The following is an 18,786-nucleotide window of genomic DNA, read 5'->3' on the forward strand; positions in this document are numbered from 1 at the left end:
TTCACATCCAGCAAGAGAAAACCAGAGAAAAGACTTTATCCTCCCCGTGCAGGAAGAAAAAAAATCTAAATCACACCTTAATGCAGTGTGGATGTCAAGACCACAGGTCACACCTTTTGCCCATCCCCCAACAAGCATTCTTAGGATACTGGATGCTAAAAGCCTCTGGCATTCAACCCCAGGAGTGGTGATTACAATGCTACAGTCTAATATTTACAATAAATATTCATTTTTCTTAGATGCTACAGTTAAAAGGCAAGAGGGAAGATAACACTGAAATGAAGCATTCTGCAGGAATGCATCGGCTGGGTATAGAGATAAAAAAGGATGACAAGGGTGGGAACAAATTATATATGGTAAATTCCAAAACCAAAATGACTAAAAGAAAACCAAACAACTCGTACCCAAACCCACAAACAAAATGGAAAACAGCTCAGGAAAGTAACATGCTTAGATGGTTACGTCTCTCTCTCTCTCTCTCACACACACACACACACACACACACACACACACACACTTTATCTCCCTTTCTGTATAGCCAGAATGATATGCAGCTGCACTCTGAAAAACCATACGAACATACACCCCCCCCCCCCACACACACACACAGATATTCATTTCCAATGTCTCATCTCGCCCATCTCGAAGATAGGGGCAGAAGACTATTTCTTTAAGTTATGATTTTGTTTTTCAGCCAGACAGTGATAAATCTTGGCACATATCTGGTTCATCATCACAATTTTCCATGGAAATCTTCTCTCTGCTTTTCCCAAGAGCTTTGCTAAAAGGTGCCAGAGTGATATCAGGTAACAGAGAGGGGCCTGTGCGTACTCGGCACCCTGGGCGACAGAAATTCCAATTGACAAGGGTGAGGCTGCACCAGGAATGGACCTTTTCCTGGTAACACCAGCCTACCTGGGCTTTCAAATGGTGGACTTTTAAACTTGAACCGATTGTTTTGCATCTGCTATACAGCCATCGGGGGGCTAAATATGCACCTTACACTTTCTTTGGCCAAAGCTGAAATGTGTCAGGCTCCTTCGCAATCCTCCTCTGCTCAGCTGTGATTACTTAGGGAGCGATAAAACTGAAATTCACTGTAATAAATCTTATTTTCAAAGACAGGAGAGGCAAGCTGCTAAAGCACTAGTACTCTCCAAACTGTTGTAGTGTGCTATGCCTTCTGGGAGCTTCCCTGGTAAACTCCCAGACAAGTAGCTCTGACCCCCTCCATATCTCAGCAAAAGGTCACAACGCTCTTAGTAGACTAGAATTGACAGACCATTTAGACACAGTGCTGTTTATTCACACACAAATTAAACTGCATTATTTTTCATGGGCAATTTGTCATCCACCCAACTGATGAGTCCCATGGGAGAGGGAAGATTCATTGCTTATTTTATATGTTCATACAAAGACCATTTGGGTTATATCTTAATATAAATTACCTCCCATGAGATCTAGGTGTGCTTTGTATATAACTCTGATACCCAAGCCAGACATTACATAGCACTCCCATTACAAGGCTATCCCCATGGTACAAGTTCATATCTTTGAAGTTATTAAATTTAACAGATTTTCCAAAAATTATTGGGCATTTCTTAGAGGATTAGTTTCTGACTACGCACATTTTATTTTAGTCTGTATTGCCAATTGGACCTTTCTTCTTGAAAACTTCTTAATGGATCAACCCACTGGGAAGAAGCCCCGTCAGGTCAGTTATCATCAGCAAAACCTGCACTCACTATTGTCTTGAAATCAACACAGGAGGACACGCTTATCAAAATAAAGAGTGCTTCGAGCGGTTGGTAATGAAGGACTCTGCTTGGATGGTACAAAGGTCGCGGTTTACAATTACAAACCCATGTGCATTTGACTAGCTCATGCAGTCCAGTGCGAGGATCAAAGACATAGTATGTCTATCTTTAACACAGTCACTGCTGGAGCTATTTATGAATTGCTTGGGAGTGTTGATGCTTCTCTTAGTGCATTAAGAAGCCTGTGCATTCTTAACAGCTCTACAGTAAACGCGCACACACACACACACGCGCACACACACACACACACACACGCGCACACACACACACACACTAACTAGACGGTTACTTGAATATAAAAAAGAACCCCAAAACAAAAGTTGGTCCAAAAATGAAATCTCAGCATCCAAAATCAGTTACAAAATGAAATAAATGGTTACAGAGAAAAAGCCAGGACAAGGAATTCAGAGATTCTTGGGATTTGTGCATCATGAATTAAATCAGGTTGAAAGAGAGATGGGAAAATTGTATTCCTATATAAAAGATACATTTAGGGAAAATAAGTAGAAATTCAAAGTGCACAAGAGGTTTTCATAATGGAAAAAAGCAGTAGAATGAAATTGGACCAATAGATGCGACTCTTTGTCTGGTGTACTGCTGCAAGTGCAGTCACCATTCAGAAATGTTCCGATCAAAGTACACCAATGTACGGGGTAACCAGCTATTGTAGGCTATCCACACACAGATCTACTCAGACAAGGTTGGAGTGAAAGCCAAGAGCATTCTATGATGAATGATAGTAGCATTCTTTGACAGTAGGCTTTAGTTGGCTAGAGTAAGGAAATGGCTTACAATGCCAGAGATATGTTATACTACATATTTGTCAGCGTTTTATCCCAAAAATAATGTTATTCAGAACTGGTCACATTTAAAGCAAAGAAATGCTAGAACCCAGGAGATAATAGTAATTCTTAATGGAACCAGGTAAACTGAGCAGTGAACATGGTCTAGCTATCAAAGGTAAAATCTTGAAATACCATGTGTGTTGTTTTGAAGTCTGTTTGCAGCTCATCCACGTAACTTAATGAGTCAAAGGTAACAACACTTCATAGCACTCTCTGAGAAGAAAGGCAAATTCAGAACCCTTGCTGGGTTTCTCAAGCTCTGTTTCAGAACTGGCAGGAACACTTAAGCTCCCCTAGACGAACTACTTAGATCCATCCAAAGAGGGAGAGGTCTCCAATACCCATGAAGTTAATATTACTTGGGGCGTACTTGAGGGTGCTACAATTATCAGCATTATTATTTTAAAAACAACCATGTCCCTCCATGTGGTGTCACTATTTGTTGTGGATAAGGACAGACTAGAAAGGCAGGCAGCAAAGGGTGGGAGAAAACTCAATTAAAATGTTAAAAGATGGAGGAGAGAGGTGCCTTGCGTCCTGTAAAACAAAGTAAAAACAAACCATCCCAGCAAAACATGCTACAGATCGGAGACTTGCTTCTTTGAGCTTTCATTTGAGAAACAGGTTTTTAAAAAATAATGTTTAAAAAAAATATATAGGACTGTTCCCTGCACCCCAGACTGACAACGTAGAGGGAATGAACTCTAAGATATGTGTGGGACTGGAGGATATGTAAAGTGACAGAAAAAAAGAGGATCTGGGTTGCACGGAAGAGGGCTTGAATGTGCAGGATAACCTATTAACAAGGCAATTTTTTTCTCCTTGCCATAGGGAAAACTGGCTTGTAAAATCTGAAAAATTTGGGAACGAGTGAATGCAATTTGAAAGAGAAAGTTGAAAAAGGGAGAGATTTTAATGTCAGCTGCCTATTTTTGCACAGAAAATTCTTTGGGATCAGAAATAAATGCAAAACTGGAGGGAAATGCACAGCACACCCCAAACTCAGGGCAAAATAAAGAGAAAAAAGTCAGCAAACTATTTCATAGCTCTGCTTTAAAGATACCCTGTTCCAAAGAGACCTCAAATGGCAAGCACACCGTGTACAAAAATAGAATTGCAAGGATGGAAAAAAATGCAAAAAGCAGTATGAAAAAACAACCCCCCCAAAAATAGATGTACACAGTTCTATTCCGTATTAGTGTATATTACAAAACTCAAGCATGCAGTCTATGTCTGAAGGTAGAATACTCGAGTGCACGTATTCCAGGGACTCTGCTATGTTTTCTTGACAACATTATCATGTGTCAACGGAAAGTCTTGTATTTTTAACTGACCTCCAGCCTCTTTGCTTTTTTCCTGCACCAGAGTCTCCTCTTTACAGAGCTTCAGACTGCCATCTGGCAGAGGAGATGCCCTAAGAATCTGTCTTCCAGGGGTATGTGGAAGATCTTTCGACGGAGAAGTTTTCCTGTTATCCCCCAAGGCTTCAAGTGCTTTAGAACCACCAAAACCTGGCTTTTGTTTTGCTGTCAGAGAACATGCTGGCTTCCCAGACCTTGCTGGACTTGTTGACTCTGTGTAGGGTGTACAGGTTGTAGTAAGATTGTCTCTGCTAAGAGGTTTCGCTCTTTCTTGATCTAATCCCACCTTTAACGTTTCCTGCCTTCTTTGTTGTGAATCTCTCTTACAGGACAGGTCCATTTGCGGGGACTCTTTATCAGTTTCCAGCTTTCTAGTACCCAACACATCAAGCTTCGTTGGGCCCAACACACTTTGAGCTACAGTTTCTAACTGAGACACTGAAAGGGCCTTTTCACCGGAACTTGAGACATGGGGAGTTGAGGGTGCAGCACCTGTTGCATTACTTGGGCTAATTTTCCTAGCATTTAATTGATTCTTGTCTTGTGAAGAGCCCTCTGCATGGCACGAGCTTTGCTGTTTTTCAGCAGTAGGACTTTTTGGAGAAGTTTCATTTATATTTGCCAGATGTTGAAATCTGTTGCTTTGTTCTGTAGACTGAAGTTCTTGTTTGTGATCTGTTTCTCTGCAGTCCGTTTGGCTTATTGATAGCGGAGAATTTATACCTGCTGTGCAACAAGAAGAAAGTGCTAGTGAAGGGTTAGGATCTTGCTTTTTTTGACTGATTTCTGTTAACACAGACTCCTTTGGTGCATCTTTACCATGTGACACCCCTGAGGAGTGGCTTTGCTCAAACTGAAGGAATCCCACAGGTGGGCACTTTGTATCTTCTATGCAATCTATACTTTTCCCCCCAGTGCATTTGATGCTCGCATAAGAGGCATCTTCTTGACTAATGTGCTCAAAGGGTTTGCTTTCTGACAATTTATGCTCTTCTGCTGTTGTTCCTGATCCTGGCAGTGGCTTTTCATATTTTCCAGATTCTCCTGGAGACATTCTGGTAAGAATCTCTGACTCTGACTGGGGTATGCTAATTTGCAGTGCCTCTGAGACAGCTGTAGGTGGCTGCTTAGTTACCTTCTGCAAGTCTGCTGTATCTTTTGGATCATCGGTTAGAAAAGCATCGTCCTCCATATTGTCTTTGCTTTCCAGTTTAGAAGAAAACTTATTATCATCATTAAAAGAGTTGGAGCCCTGTTCTCCTCTGGAGGGTTGCCTCTCCAATCTTCTCCCATCTTGACTATCCTCTGAACCATCATCTGTTTCATCTTCAGAGGAATCTACTTCCCTAATGGCCTCCTGCTTTTGTAGTGACTCTCTCCTCTCTACTCTGTCTTGTCGAATAGCACCTAGCTTCCTGGAAGATGGCTTTTGCAGCGTCCCTTTTTCCGCTAGCCCAACTTTACCTCCTGTTGCTTCATTCACGGACTCCTGTAAACTTTGGAGACTAGGATCCCTTTGTAGCATCTCCTTCTTAAATTCAGAGTGGGAGATATCCAAGCTATGTTTGCGAGAGGAAGCCAGCTTCTTTTCGGAGGACAGCGAGGCAGCCAGTTTCTCAGCTGACTGGACTCTCTTCAGCAAAGGAGACCTGGGGGGCTCAGCGCTTTTGGGTCTGGAGATCTGTCTTACCAGAGGTGGGGAGGAATGTAATTTTACAGGAAAGGACTGAATAATACTGGAGCTGCCTACTGAATGCCCTGGCAAAGGAGAAGGTGAACGCTGCGGCGATGTGGACTGTGGGGTTGGTGAGGGAGTGTGAGCTAGTGGTGAGAGAGGGATGTTTCCCGCAGATTTTCGCCTCGGAGATCGATACTGCCGTTGAAGCTTTGGGGCTAGTCCATGTAAAGAACTAGGTCGGATGTGTCCAGAGCTGGCTGGAGAGTTGGGAACACTGGAACTGGGGGAGCTGCTCTGGGAAGAATTTCCACCAACTTAAAAAAAAAAAAAAAAAAAAGAGAAAAGCAAAAAGAGAAAGGGATTTTTTTTGTTAACTGTGTTTTATAGTTAAAAACATTCATGCTATGCTTGTACAATGGTAAGAAGAGCTGTTTGTCACATTACCCCAAGATATTATAGTAAAGATACTACAAGGTGGCATACCATTGTTTCCAGTAGAGCTACTATGCGATTGTCACATAATCAGTATCAGAAAATACTACAGGGTATTTCCCAGAAACTCAGTGAGAAAACATTCTGTTACTACCATATTAAACCATATGTATGTAAAACCATGCATTTTATTGTTATTGTCAGTATGCAAGTTCCTTAAAATTCTCTGTCTACTGCTGAAATTTCTCTTATGTATTATTTAAAAAAAAAAAAAGCAAAATACTGTGGAAAGATCATAACTTACACCACACATTTGCACTGCTAAAAGATCCACCCACATACATAATGAACAAAGGCAGTAATCATGACCTTTTTCATGATTAAACTTTTATCTACCCACAGCAAAATAAGACATACATAGCAATTGCTGGTTTGAAGTTCAAATAAATGTAAACTCAATATTTGGTTTAGTGTCTGTTTTGTATTTTCCTTTAAAAATGAAGCATTTAAAAATTAAAATCCCCCCTATAAACAGTTCTTTTACCTGAATGTACGGACTCGGGAGTAGATCTGTAGCTCTGCGTAGGTGACCGAGGGGACAGGTTGTGGGTTGGAGAACCGGGAACACTTTCTCCAGAAGACAGCGAGCGGTTAAGTGAAGATAAACTACGGCTGGTGTGCAGAAATGATGCCTGCTTTGTGATCTTCCTGAACAAAGAACTCTTCTTCTTACTGGGGAGATGAACTAATAGTTACTAATTTGTCAAACCACAAGATCTATTTACACTTACAGGCACATCTCCCTCACTCAGTGTAGACGCATGAGGTAAGTAACAATGTGTGCTGACATAAACTTATTACACGGAAATTGCTTTGACAAGGTCTACCTACCTTGGGAGCATTTAATTTTCACAGATTTTTTTTTTTTTTTAAATCAAGCTCACCTTTCCTGCCCATCTTTAGTTTTGCTTTTCTTGTTCCTTCGAGCCATCTTGGATTTGTAGCTGGGCTTCCGAGCTGGCCCAATTTTGATTGATGTGTTCTCAAATGGGGAAGTAGAGATAGATACCTTATTTCCACTCTGTCGGATACAAGAGATGGCAGTTGTATAGAATAAGATTGCTTTCGGCAGTTCTAGGTGTTGAGCAAGTGGATTGCTAATTTATCACAAGATGACATGTTTTACTCCTTTGACTAATCCCCTTTTCCTTTTTGAGTCTTCATCTAGAGCGGTAATATGGACCTCTTTAGTCAGGCTTTCACAACAGATTAAATCTTAGTTTCCTAGCTAACTGGTACAGCTGCACAGAGTAGAAGCTGCACGGGCTTTGACCTCTCTTACTGAGATCCTGAATGCCTCAACTTACGCTTTGTAAGGCACCAAGATATCATGGTGATGGTGCCAATACATTCTACCAATGAGAACTACAACAATCTTCCTTCTAGAACTTCAGACAAAGCAGCATTCTTTGGCACCCAAACCTGTTCCCTACTTATGTGCCTGACCCTTTCTTCATGCTGACAGATTGACAGATATCCTGAGATGCATCAGGCATCCATCAGCATGAATCTACACTGATGGTGTCTAAAAGCACTAGCCTGGTCCCCTCAACTCGTATAAGAAAAATACCTCATTTCTTCCATGTGTGCAAACCCTACCAAAGGCCTGTCTTTTGGAACTGTTAAAGGGTTTATTTTATTTCCATAAATGTAGTCAGCACACAAGGAGGTATCAAAATACAAGTCATTTAGCTAAATACTTTCAAGACCAGCTATTACAAAGCCTCTTTTAAACACTGCTGACAATAATCCTTGACAAAATAGTATTAAGAGCTAATAACATTAACAGCCTAAAGCAAAACAAAATTAATGGGAAAAATGTGAGGGTGTTTGTTTGTTAAAATGATACAGGGGGGTTATTATAGTTACACCATATTAACCTATTTAATGCTTTCAAATTCATCATTAAAGTCAAACAAATGAGCATCTCTTCTGGTGCCAACTATACCCGATAGGCCTTAACTTTCCACAAACATTAATGGAATGTCAGTTTAAAGTGGAACAAGACAGTTTTGGAGACTTCGGGAAAGACTTATAATTTCTACCTGGCAATGGGATTAAAGCAAAGGCTAATGATAGGAGCCAGGTATTTAACTTGCATTTAAAACAATCCTCTGACAATCAGATACTAAATGGGTTTTAAATCAGTTTTTAGGTATGCACTGTCCACATTCTGTAATACAAGCATGTTCCGGCCCTACCTTCAGGATCAGTTCCACCACTTCAGTATGCACCAGTCCATGGACAGACTCTCCATTGACATGGGTTATCAGATCACCTTCCCGCAGACCTGCTTCATTAGCAGGACCTCCTTCTTCCACATGCTGGTAATGACAGGGAAATTATTTACTTAAAAATACGAACAGCGGGACCAGACCAGACCCGAGGTCCATCCAGTCCAGGATCCTATCTCCAACAGTGACCAATACTAGATGCTTTATAGGAAGGTGTAAGAACCCCACAATAGTAGATGTGGGATAATCTGCGCCCCACAGGTCACATCCTGATCTCTAGGAGTTAGAAATTGGCTTAAGCCTTGAACCATGAGGTTAAGTGTCATTGCACATTTTTGGACATTATATTATCGCTCTGAATATTCTTGATATCCATATATAAAAAATTAAGTCCACTGAGCTTCAGAATTAAGCATCCTGGAGCATGTCTCTTGGAAGCTGGCTAAAAAGTCTTGTAGCCTCATTCTCCTGTCAGACTAGTTTCCAGGCATTGAGATTGTACATATCATGCATCTGACTCCAAACAAATTCTTTTCCCACCTCCCATCATTTAGCACAGTACTTTCTAAACTGTGATGCCCTAACCATCCCATAAGGCTTTTCCCCCATTGGTGATGCTGTCATCCACACCTCAAAATAGGGGCTTGCAACCTTAAAGTGAGGTGTAACTTGTTGCAGCAACTTTCTCTTCAATATGGACTGAAGAGGTTGCAAGCCACAGTGCTAATAAATACAGAATTTGTCAAGGGGAGGCAGAAGGGACCACGGGAAGCTACTACCATTATGAGAAAAATCCAGTTCCAGATCATTTTTCTACTTAATGATCAGCATCAAACAATGATCACCACATACAAAGACTGGCTCTCCTAATGAGGTCTGCAAAACACTGATATAGAAGGATATTAAGAAACCATTCCCTTCCACCCTCTCTTATAACTCTAAAACAGTGTATTTTAAATAATATACACCATTTTGGGGGAAATGATTATGGTTAACAGTCATATACATTGCCAAAGAAAGATCACATAGGTCGTATACTGTGTAAGGGGAAGGAAGAGAGATATGGAGAAACAGCCAGTAAGATCCCTTGGCATAATACACAGCTAAACTGAATGTCAAATGGCTGGACAATCAATGTAAAGCCACTGATGGTTTAAGGCATGTAATCAACTCCAAGTGGCTGTCTTGAAAATTCCAGCAGACTGGGTTGATCTGAAGCAAACTATCACTGCTTATACAGCTCACGATGAATTAGCTGTAACTGACCCTCATGTGACAACCCCAATAGAGAGCAAGAAGAGTTGCACAAAGACACATGCTTTAACGTATGCACTTCTGGTAAAAGGAGGCAGACCTACGTTACCAGTGGTGGAAAAAGGAAAAAGCTGTTGTGATTTTTGTGATGGGGTTGGACTGCTGCTGAAACAACCCTTAGGGTTTTTAAAGATTTTGTCTGTCGAAAGACTCCTTTGGGTCTGAATTAGGAGAGGGAATACATGGCAGCAAAAGGACAGAGTATAGATTAAACCTGCAATCTTGAAAGAAAGAATTCCCGGCCCCTAAGAGCATTCTTATTAGAAAAACAGTGACTTACCCAGACCATGTGATGCACAGCATAGACGTCAGTATCCCCCATGTAGACTCGAATAGCACGAAGGGTAAAGCCGTATTTCTTTCCAGCCCGATGGATAATGATTGGTGGTTTGGGGTTTGTGATAGCAGGAGAAAAGTCTCGGCTTGGTGAGGAGTCTCTTGAAGATGGGTTGGAGGACAGAGAATGAGGTGACATTGGACTAGCCAATGGGGAACAAGTGTGGTGATCTACAGTGATGACACAAAGGAGTGCAAATTAGAAAGCCTGACCTTCAAAGGGAAATATAACTCCTGTTAAAATTCTAATAGGAAATGAAATCTTCCTTACGTTTTTATAACGCTAGTGAAAGCGGCATTAAAAATTCCTTTAGTATCAAATCTATCAAGGTTCATTTCCTGCAGTCTTTTTAATTAATAAGTGCTCTGAAAGGTCAAAATCAATGCTGTTTCCAAAAAAGTGAGTGCTTCTTATTGTGTACTTAGTACAGCATTGTTGTTTGTCATCTAGAATTACAGCTGGGCCAATGTGTCCATTTGGAAAAGCTATTTTCAGGGATTCATTATGCAACCATAAATATTTGCTCCAGGTAGAATCCTGCAGTATACAGTTTCAGTCCACCAAAGATTTCTTTTACTATATTTTATATAGATACCTGCTTTTATATATATGGGATGACAGTTTCTAGATTAGAGAATATACTGTTCAAATAAATAGTCAACATGGGGTGGGTCACTTGTTTGCCCAATGTAACTCAAAACCAACCTGGATTTAAAAAATGAAATTTGATATGAGTTGGATTACTACTGGCTCAAGGAAGTTGTGGGGGTTTTAATTCAGAAGGAGCAAAATATTTACAAGTAGTAGGTAGCCAATGCAGGAGCACTGTAATGATTTAAAAATAATATTACAAATGAGCAGCTGCAGAACCCAGCTCCCCTCTTCCATGGGTGTGATTCAATTGGCCTATTGGCTAAAAACTATTACAGTTGTTACTCATATTAGTAGTAATAGCACATGTATTAAAATAGTCTTACTATACTTAGATAAGCTGATAAAATAATTTACATTACAAAACATAAAAAATATGAACTGAATACACAACTCCTGTATTCGTCTAGGAAAAACTGCCATGAAGTGACCATTAAGAAACACCTGCTGAGCCATCTACTACGTATTTACCTGACAGATGAGAACAGTTCTGTCGGAGCCTCCACTGGATAATTAAACAAGCATTTTAGAGAATTTCAGGAGGGAGCTGGTAGTTAGAAAACCAACCAACCCTCAAACGGCAGGAAATGAAATGCAAGTCATCACAATGGAGCCAAACAGCAATCTTCTATCTGTCTCCCAGGTTCCAACAGAGACATGATCGCTGGTATTGCTGTACCAGGATATTGTGCTGGCCTGGCACACTGGCACTGTTGGTTGGGCTGCAAATTGCAGGGACGTTACTGGTCTCCTACTAGGCAGGAACAAGAGAGTCCCTGGACTTCCAGTAAGGCCTTGAGCTCTACACAGGGGAGGTGGGAGGTAGTGGGCACAAAGCAAGAATTCCTCCCAGAGAGTCTGCTGAACCATGGCCCTTTCTACCCCGGCTTGACAGAGGCTTCTAATGCATGACACAATCTGGTGCCAAAAATTATAAAGATATATCCATATCTCTATATACACACCGTTTGGTACTAACTTACTTAAATGTATTTAACCGTCTCATCTGAACATTTCTGGAAACTGAATGCGCCAGATATGTATGATTTCAACAAAATGTTAGGGATATCAGGTCCAGAGAAGTAGCAGCACAAGGGTTAAACTTGTTTTGTCTGTAATTTTAATAGATATTCTTGCTGCATCCTTGTCTAGAGACCAGCCAAAGTTCTTGGAGCCAATTTAAACAAAAGAAGCTGCTATCGAGACACTGAGACACAGCTGTCATTTATGGTATCTGTAGTCACAAGATCACAAGTACATCTCCGCCTTCAGCAAAATAATACTCCTTTTCCATGTAAGTGGCAAATAGGCAGGAGTCCCAATTCCTGTTCCTTCAGGAACAATATCTTTATTGGCAGGAGCAGAAAACATAGAGGTCCCGTCTGCAGGTCTTTTGTTCAAGGCATTCACATTTTTACAATATCTAAATGTGGCTTATTTCTTACCTGAGGGAATCAGGAGGGAGAGGGCTGTAGCTGATGCCGATTTAATCACTTTGTTGACAGGTCTCGAGGTACGTTTCTCCCCCGATTCCCCAGAGAGCAACCGGTGCCGTGCCCGCCGTACTGCCAAGTCGCTGATGGCTTTTGGAGTGGTAAAATCTGGACCCTCGTTGCTATTGCTACGAATGCGCTGATCAGAGAAATCTGTAGTGCTCCCGGCTACAGTTTAAATTAAAGTAGATTAGAACCATAGGGAATTCCTAACAGCATATCCCCCCGCAGGCAAAATATATGAAATCAAAGTCATGTTTACATGTAGTCCAACAGTGAATTTTACTCAGAAGCAAGCCCAGGGCTTGAGTTCTTATTTATAGAAATTTATAACCACTGGCGTTCTTCTGTATGCCGAGAATTACCTGTTTTTTGTTTGTTGGAAAGCCAGTTCTTGAAACTAAGTTGCTGCAGTAATAAAATTAGATGGAGCCTAACTCTCTAGCACAGCTTTAAAGTAGTAAGCCATTTAGACAGAATTGTTTATATGGCAAATAACCAGGGGAGGTTTGAGGGTTTTTTTATTATTATCTCATTATTTTTATTACCAGCAAGAACTGTCAACCTTAAAGGCTGCAACAACTGCACTAGGTTTTATGCTATTTACAGAAGAACGGCCATACAGGGTCGGATCAGTGGTCCATCTAGCCCAGCATCCTGCCGTTCGACACAGGCTGGAAGCAGATGCTTTGGGGGAGGGGGAGGCACAAAAATTACATTAGAAGAGTTTAATTAACAGTCTAATTCAGCGGTTCTCAATCTATTTACCATTGTGGGCCTCATATGCAGCTTCTCTGTTAGATGGGCCACATCCACACAATATATATGTTACCTGTATGACCCTGCGGCTGTCATGGGCTGCAGCTGGGTGCTGATTGGGCCGCACGCAGCCCACGGGCTGCAGATTGAGAACTACTGGTCTTGTTACATGATCACATACTGTTTTTTCCACGGGACCCTGCCTCATTCAGTGTACAGAATGGATGGTGCTCACGCAGTGAGCAGGTGTTCAATATTTGATCTTCTTTGTTCAATGTATGGTCCCAGGCCTGTCCTACTACACACTGTTCAAACCCTTCTCTGAGGACAGAATTATTAATTTCCTCCTGGGCTTCTCTATGGTGCCCATCACTATAATAACTGAGTGCTTCACAAACCACTCCTGGGAAACATGGTGGGTTATTATCCCCATTCTACAGTTGAGGAACTGATGCAGAGAGCGATTAAGGTCAAAGGTATTCATTCATTATGATTGTCCAAATTGAGGTGCAGATGAGCTAATTTTTCAGAGGACTTAGCATTATATAGCACTTCATATGTTCAAAGCACAGACTTCAGTTGCAACTGTGAGCACAGCACTTCTTCAAATCAGACCCCAAACCTCAAGTCAGCACCCAGAAAAGGAGGAACACCACAATAAGTGACCATCTGGGAAACGTTTGGTTTAAGCAACTGGACCGGCATCTCATAGGAACTCTGGGGCAGAGGCAGGGATAAAATCCAGTTCCCCAGGGAAGCATTCATCTATGACCATGGTATTGTCTTTTCTCTTCCTGCAGTTCCCTGTCTCATTCACTCCACACCTTCCAACTTCTGAAACAAATGAAGCAGGGGTCTATAGACAATAGTCTCCTTCACTACACAACCCTGATTCATCCCCACAGCAGATCTGATCTGTGCACTGTATGAGGCAGGGGCCCTGCGGAAAATATAGTATGTGATCATGTAATTAAAGGGAGGGAGGGATAGCTCAGCGGTTTGAGCATTGGCCTGCTAAATCCAGGATTGTGAGTTCAATCCCTGAGGGGGCCACTTAGGGAGCTGGGGCAAAATCAGTACTTGGTCCTGCTAGTGAAGGCAGGGGCTGGACTCGATGACCTTTCAGGGTCCCTTCCAGTTCTATGAGATAGGTACATCTCCATATTATAATGTAAATGCACAAGGGAGCCAAATTAAGGTTGCACAGGCAATCTTAATTCTGCCATTTACTATCTTTTGAGTGCTTGACTTTGTAACTTTAACAATGCTTTTTAAACAGTTTTTTGGTAGGTAATTTCCGAGGTTTTTAATAAAGCAAGCTGAAAAAACAAACTCCATCTTGCGACATCATATTAACACCCCCAAGGGTCATCAGCAGGGTTGGGACCTTTAGATCCACTGCACAGACCTCTGTTACTTGAGCTAATGGAGTAACCGATAGCAGTAGTAGGTTGTCATCCTCTATGTCGATCACCATTAGAGGGGTATGGGACACTGCCTGTGGATTTCGAAGATTTCAGAGGAATGGTGAGACTGAGAATTATTGGTTACATTCTAGGCTTGGAAGGAAATGTGCTCTAGTAGGCACAGATGCTTCTGCCTATTTCCCCTGAGTTTGACCCATTCTGCCCTGTCCCCTCCAACCAGTCTCTTAGAATCATAGAATATCAGGGTTGGAAGGGACCTCAAGAGGTCATCTAGTCCAACCCCCTGCTCAAAGCAGGACCAATTCCCAGCTAAATCATCCCAGCCAGGGCTTTGTCAAGCCGGGCCTTAAAAACCTCCAAGTGAAATAGTTTTTCCTGATATCCAACCTGGACCTCCCCCACTGCAACTTGAGACCATTGCTCCTTGTTCTGTCATCTGCCACCACTGAGAACAGCCGAGCTCCATCCTCTTTGGAACCCCCCTTCAGGTAGTTGAAGGCTGCTATCAAATCCCCCCTCATTCTTCTCTTCTGGAGACTAAACAATCCCAGTTCCCTCAGCCTCTCCTCATAAGTCATGTGCTCTAGACCCCTAATCATTTTTGTTGCCCTCCGCTGGACTCTTTCCAATTTTTCCACATCCTTCTTGTAGTGTGGGGACCAAAACTGGACACAGTATTCCAGATGAGGCCTCACCAATGTCGAATAAAGGGGAACGATCACGTTCCTCGATCTCTGTCCCAGTCCTGTCTCTTTCCCTCCCCTGGTTCCTTGTCCCAGTCCCATTCTCCTCACCCTGGACAGTCTCAGTCTCCACTTCTCAGGCTTCTCATCCCAGTCCCAGTCTCCTTGCCCTGCCCAAGTCTCATCCCTCTTTACTCTCCATCTGAATCCCCTCTCCACCAGCTGTTCTCCTTGTTTTTCTCCCAACAAATTGTCCAGTCACTCCCGGTTCTCTCCCACACACTCTGGCTCCTTGTCCGATCTGTCTTACCTCTCCCATCATCTCCTTCCCCCTACTCTACTGGTTCTCAGTCTCAACCTCCTAACCCAGCCAGTCCCATTCTCTGCCCTGCTCCCAGGCTCCTCATCTGATCTCAGTCTCCCCCACACCTACTGGCTTCTACTGCCCCCTCCAGTTCACTCTCTGGATTCTCATCCCAGTCGCCTTGCCTCGCCAGGCATAGCCCCCTTCCTCTAGCTTCCAGTCCAAGCTTCCTTTCCCAGACAATCCCATTCCCCACCCCAGTCCTTCTTTCTCCTCATCAACCTCCAGTCCAATTTTCTGTCCCACCCCAGCCCCTTCTCCCAATCTACTCCCTGCTCAGATGCTGCTCTTATCCCGTATTCAGATCAGGCAGCCTCCTTCTCCATACTGCTTGGGCCCAGCATGGGGGTCACCGAAAGCACAGGAGAGAGCATCTCCCTGCTCCCAAGTCCGGGGTCTGGACCTGACACAGCCTGCAGCAGCCTAGAGCTACAATTTCAGATACAGTCCTGCCCAGGACAGATGGAATGTTCTGAGAATTTAGGTGTTAAAATCTAAGATGTCTCTACCGAGCATGTGCAAACTGCAATTTTTTGAATGGCTTACAACTTGGCGGGGTTTTACTGTGATGTCAAAGGTCAAGTCTCTGCTCCAAAAGAAGGGAGGCACTACAGCTTTTCAAAAAAAGGTTACCAGATTATTATTTTTTTTTTAACATGGGCAAAACATGTTAAATTTCCCCCTAACCTTATTCTTGGAAACAACTGAACTGTTTGGGCTAAAATTCTCCTAAAAATTCAGCCCGAGGCAGACACCTGGCATGGGAAATTTCAGCCCAAACAGTTAAAATTTTGTAAAGTTATATGCAACAGGGTCTTGCAAATGTTGGGCAACCTTGCCGAGTTTAAAGAGGGACTAGTCTGAAGTAAAGCAAACAAATTTTAAGAGATTAAAAATTACTTTAAAGAAACACACAAAGCCACAGTAATTTACTAGTGCAGTATTTACCATGCAATGCTAACGAAAGATGTTACTCATAAAACCACATTTTAGTGCAACTAATATTTACACCCTAAAATGGACTTCTTGATGGCAGTGATCCCATCCCACCAGGTGCATACCTGTCAGGGTTGAGCTGCTGATGTTGCTGATGGTTGAAGAGGGTGTTGTTGGCCCAGTGTCTTCATGTAAGTGCAGCTCTCGCTCCACAGGTTTTTCTGGAATTGGTAGGGGGAGCCCCTCACGTGACTGTACTGTAGATAGTAACGTTCCATCTGACTGTTGCTTTTTGGGGGCAAGTCCTTCTTCCTCAGCTGAGATGGCGAACCGGGGCATGTCGAGAAGCCCCGAACAACGCCGCCGAACAGTAAGAGGCGGACTGGAGTCGCTCTCTGTGTGTGAGGATTCAGACACGGACAAGCGCTTACGCAGTCTGAGGAAAAAAAGCATGACCAGGTCACTGGTTGGGCTGTGATAATTCATAATGCCAAAGAGCAAGTGGTTGTTATTGGTATCACAAAAATAATGAGTAAGCTCAAGTCAAAGCAATATGATTCCAGGTTCAAGCCTCCCAATTCGTCTGGGGAGGAAGCTTGGTTTAGGGTTATTGTTTGGACCATTAAAAGTTATGGGTATTTGCAAAATTCAGATCTGGATTGTTTTCCCTTATTAACTTTTTAAGATAAGTACAAAATCAAACAAAATACAACGCAATGAAGGTGAGACAAATTATTATAACAATCGTTATTACCAATAACAGGGCACAGAAATGCAAACACTTGTACCTATCATCTTATGCTTTTACCTGCTCTTTTTAATTTTTTAGACTTATTTTTATAACAACATTTTGCACAAGCAAGGCCTGAGCAGGATCAGTTTATATTAGTTACACATGTAATCTATCAAGTGTTTTCAGTAAAGGTGTCATGTAGGAAAGACATTCTAGATCACAACCACCTTAAATGCATCCATGTGACACCATGTTTTAGCAGATGATCCCCCATTCTGTAACTTGTGTAGTTATTTTTTCCATTAAGCTGAATCCGACAATTATTTCAATCATTCTGGGCACAAGGGAGGTGTGTGAGATTTCTATTTTCTGAGTATTATGACATTTTGCTAACAACAGAGATGACAGGACACAATTATTTCTTGTATTCAGAACTGTGGAAAGACCAATATTTTTCTGATTTGTGGCAGGAGAGAATGTGGGGAGAACTGGATTTTGAACCCCTGGAGGTTGAGACGTTTGGATTGGGAATTTTGTCCATTCTCAGGAAGGAAGCTTTGCTTACGAGCAGAATACCCTTTGCTTTATTTTACATCTTCGCTGTAAGCTTACATAATGTTAGACCTTAATGAGATGCTTTTAAGTAGTACAGAGATTTTACACTGAACTGCAGCTGTAAGAGTTTCTGATGTCAAAGTAGATGGGAAAAAAGCCTTCTTTGTGATTAAATAAAAAGAACGAGTCTAATAAACTCACATTTCAGGAGAGCCAATCACCCAGCTGCGATCCCGACTTTTCAGACCACCGAGGCTGTCTAGCCGATCATCTTTTTCCTCACTGAGACTGCGCTTAGTTGGTGGTGTTTTCCTCTCTTCGTGGATGGAGAGACGTTCCATACTGCTGTACACCTGCATATAGCAAAAGCTCTTGAGATCCATCTGTATGAAGCATGTAGTAAACAGTCCTGCAAGTCCTTATTGAATCAAAAGGTATTTCTCTCCCAGAATGGAAGCTTGGTTTAAAACCTGAACTTGGCAACGTTCTTTGATTAGCTAATGCAGGACCCAACACAGATGTGATATGCTCAGTCAACGTATATCGGGGAGAAGGGAAGAGGCAAGATTTTATAACTGTCACATATGTCCTTCTGCTGTAATACCTGCACTCAGATATGCAATTGTGATGCTACAAAGGCCATTTTAATGCTAAAATTTTAACCGGCTCCACAAAGTGCTGAAGGCTCAAGGCAGACATCTAGATCTTGACATCTTACCACACAAACTCAACTCTGCCATTAGCATCCTGCTGATGACCTCGTTTCATTACTGTGATTCCATCAGTATTGCCCCAAGTTCACTAAACCTTTTCAACAAAAGAGTCTCGCCCTCTTCAAGGAATTTGCTGTGCTGCTCACAGCTCAACCAATGTGCCTCCCTCTGCTGTACAGTGATATTTTAAATAATTAACCAATTAAACAAAAAAAAACCTTTTACGGCTTTTAAAACTCTATTTGATTGTGGACCTGATTTTCATAAGATGAGATTAATAAAAATGCTGTTATTAAAAATATAGCACATCAACAAGAAAAAGCTATTAATAATTTATTTGGCTAAATTGTCAGACAAGCTTTTCAAAATATAAAGAGCTTTTTATTCTTCCCCT

At 42.0% G+C, this 18,786-nt stretch overlaps 1 protein-coding gene across 9 annotated transcripts in view; it reads right to left on the bottom strand.

The window, feature by feature from the left end:
- Positions 1-594: 594 nt before the first annotated feature.
- Positions 595-18,786, bottom strand: part of MAST2 (microtubule associated serine/threonine kinase 2) — a 320,067-nt gene continuing 301,875 nt past the window's right edge. For all 9 annotated transcript variants that reach the window (XM_034779933.1, XM_034779932.1, XM_034779940.1 and 6 more), the window contains 8 exons: positions 17,881-18,032; positions 16,517-16,827; positions 12,175-12,390; positions 10,022-10,248; positions 8,395-8,517; positions 7,078-7,214; positions 6,678-6,865; positions 595-6,015 (listed from right to left, as the gene is read on the bottom strand). In XM_034779933.1, coding sequence (XP_034635824.1) covers positions 3,938-6,015; positions 6,678-6,865; positions 7,078-7,214; positions 8,395-8,517; positions 10,022-10,248; positions 12,175-12,390; positions 16,517-16,827; positions 17,881-18,032 — 3,432 coding nt within the window. In that variant the 3' untranslated portion in view covers positions 595-3,937. The remainder of the gene's footprint in view (positions 6,016-6,677; positions 6,866-7,077; positions 7,215-8,394; positions 8,518-10,021; positions 10,249-12,174; positions 12,391-16,516; positions 16,828-17,880; positions 18,033-18,786) is intronic.

Source organism: Trachemys scripta, chromosome 8, assembly GCF_013100865.1.
Source record: "Trachemys scripta elegans isolate TJP31775 chromosome 8, CAS_Tse_1.0, whole genome shotgun sequence".
Lineage (NCBI taxonomy): Eukaryota > Metazoa > Chordata > Testudines > Emydidae > Trachemys > Trachemys scripta.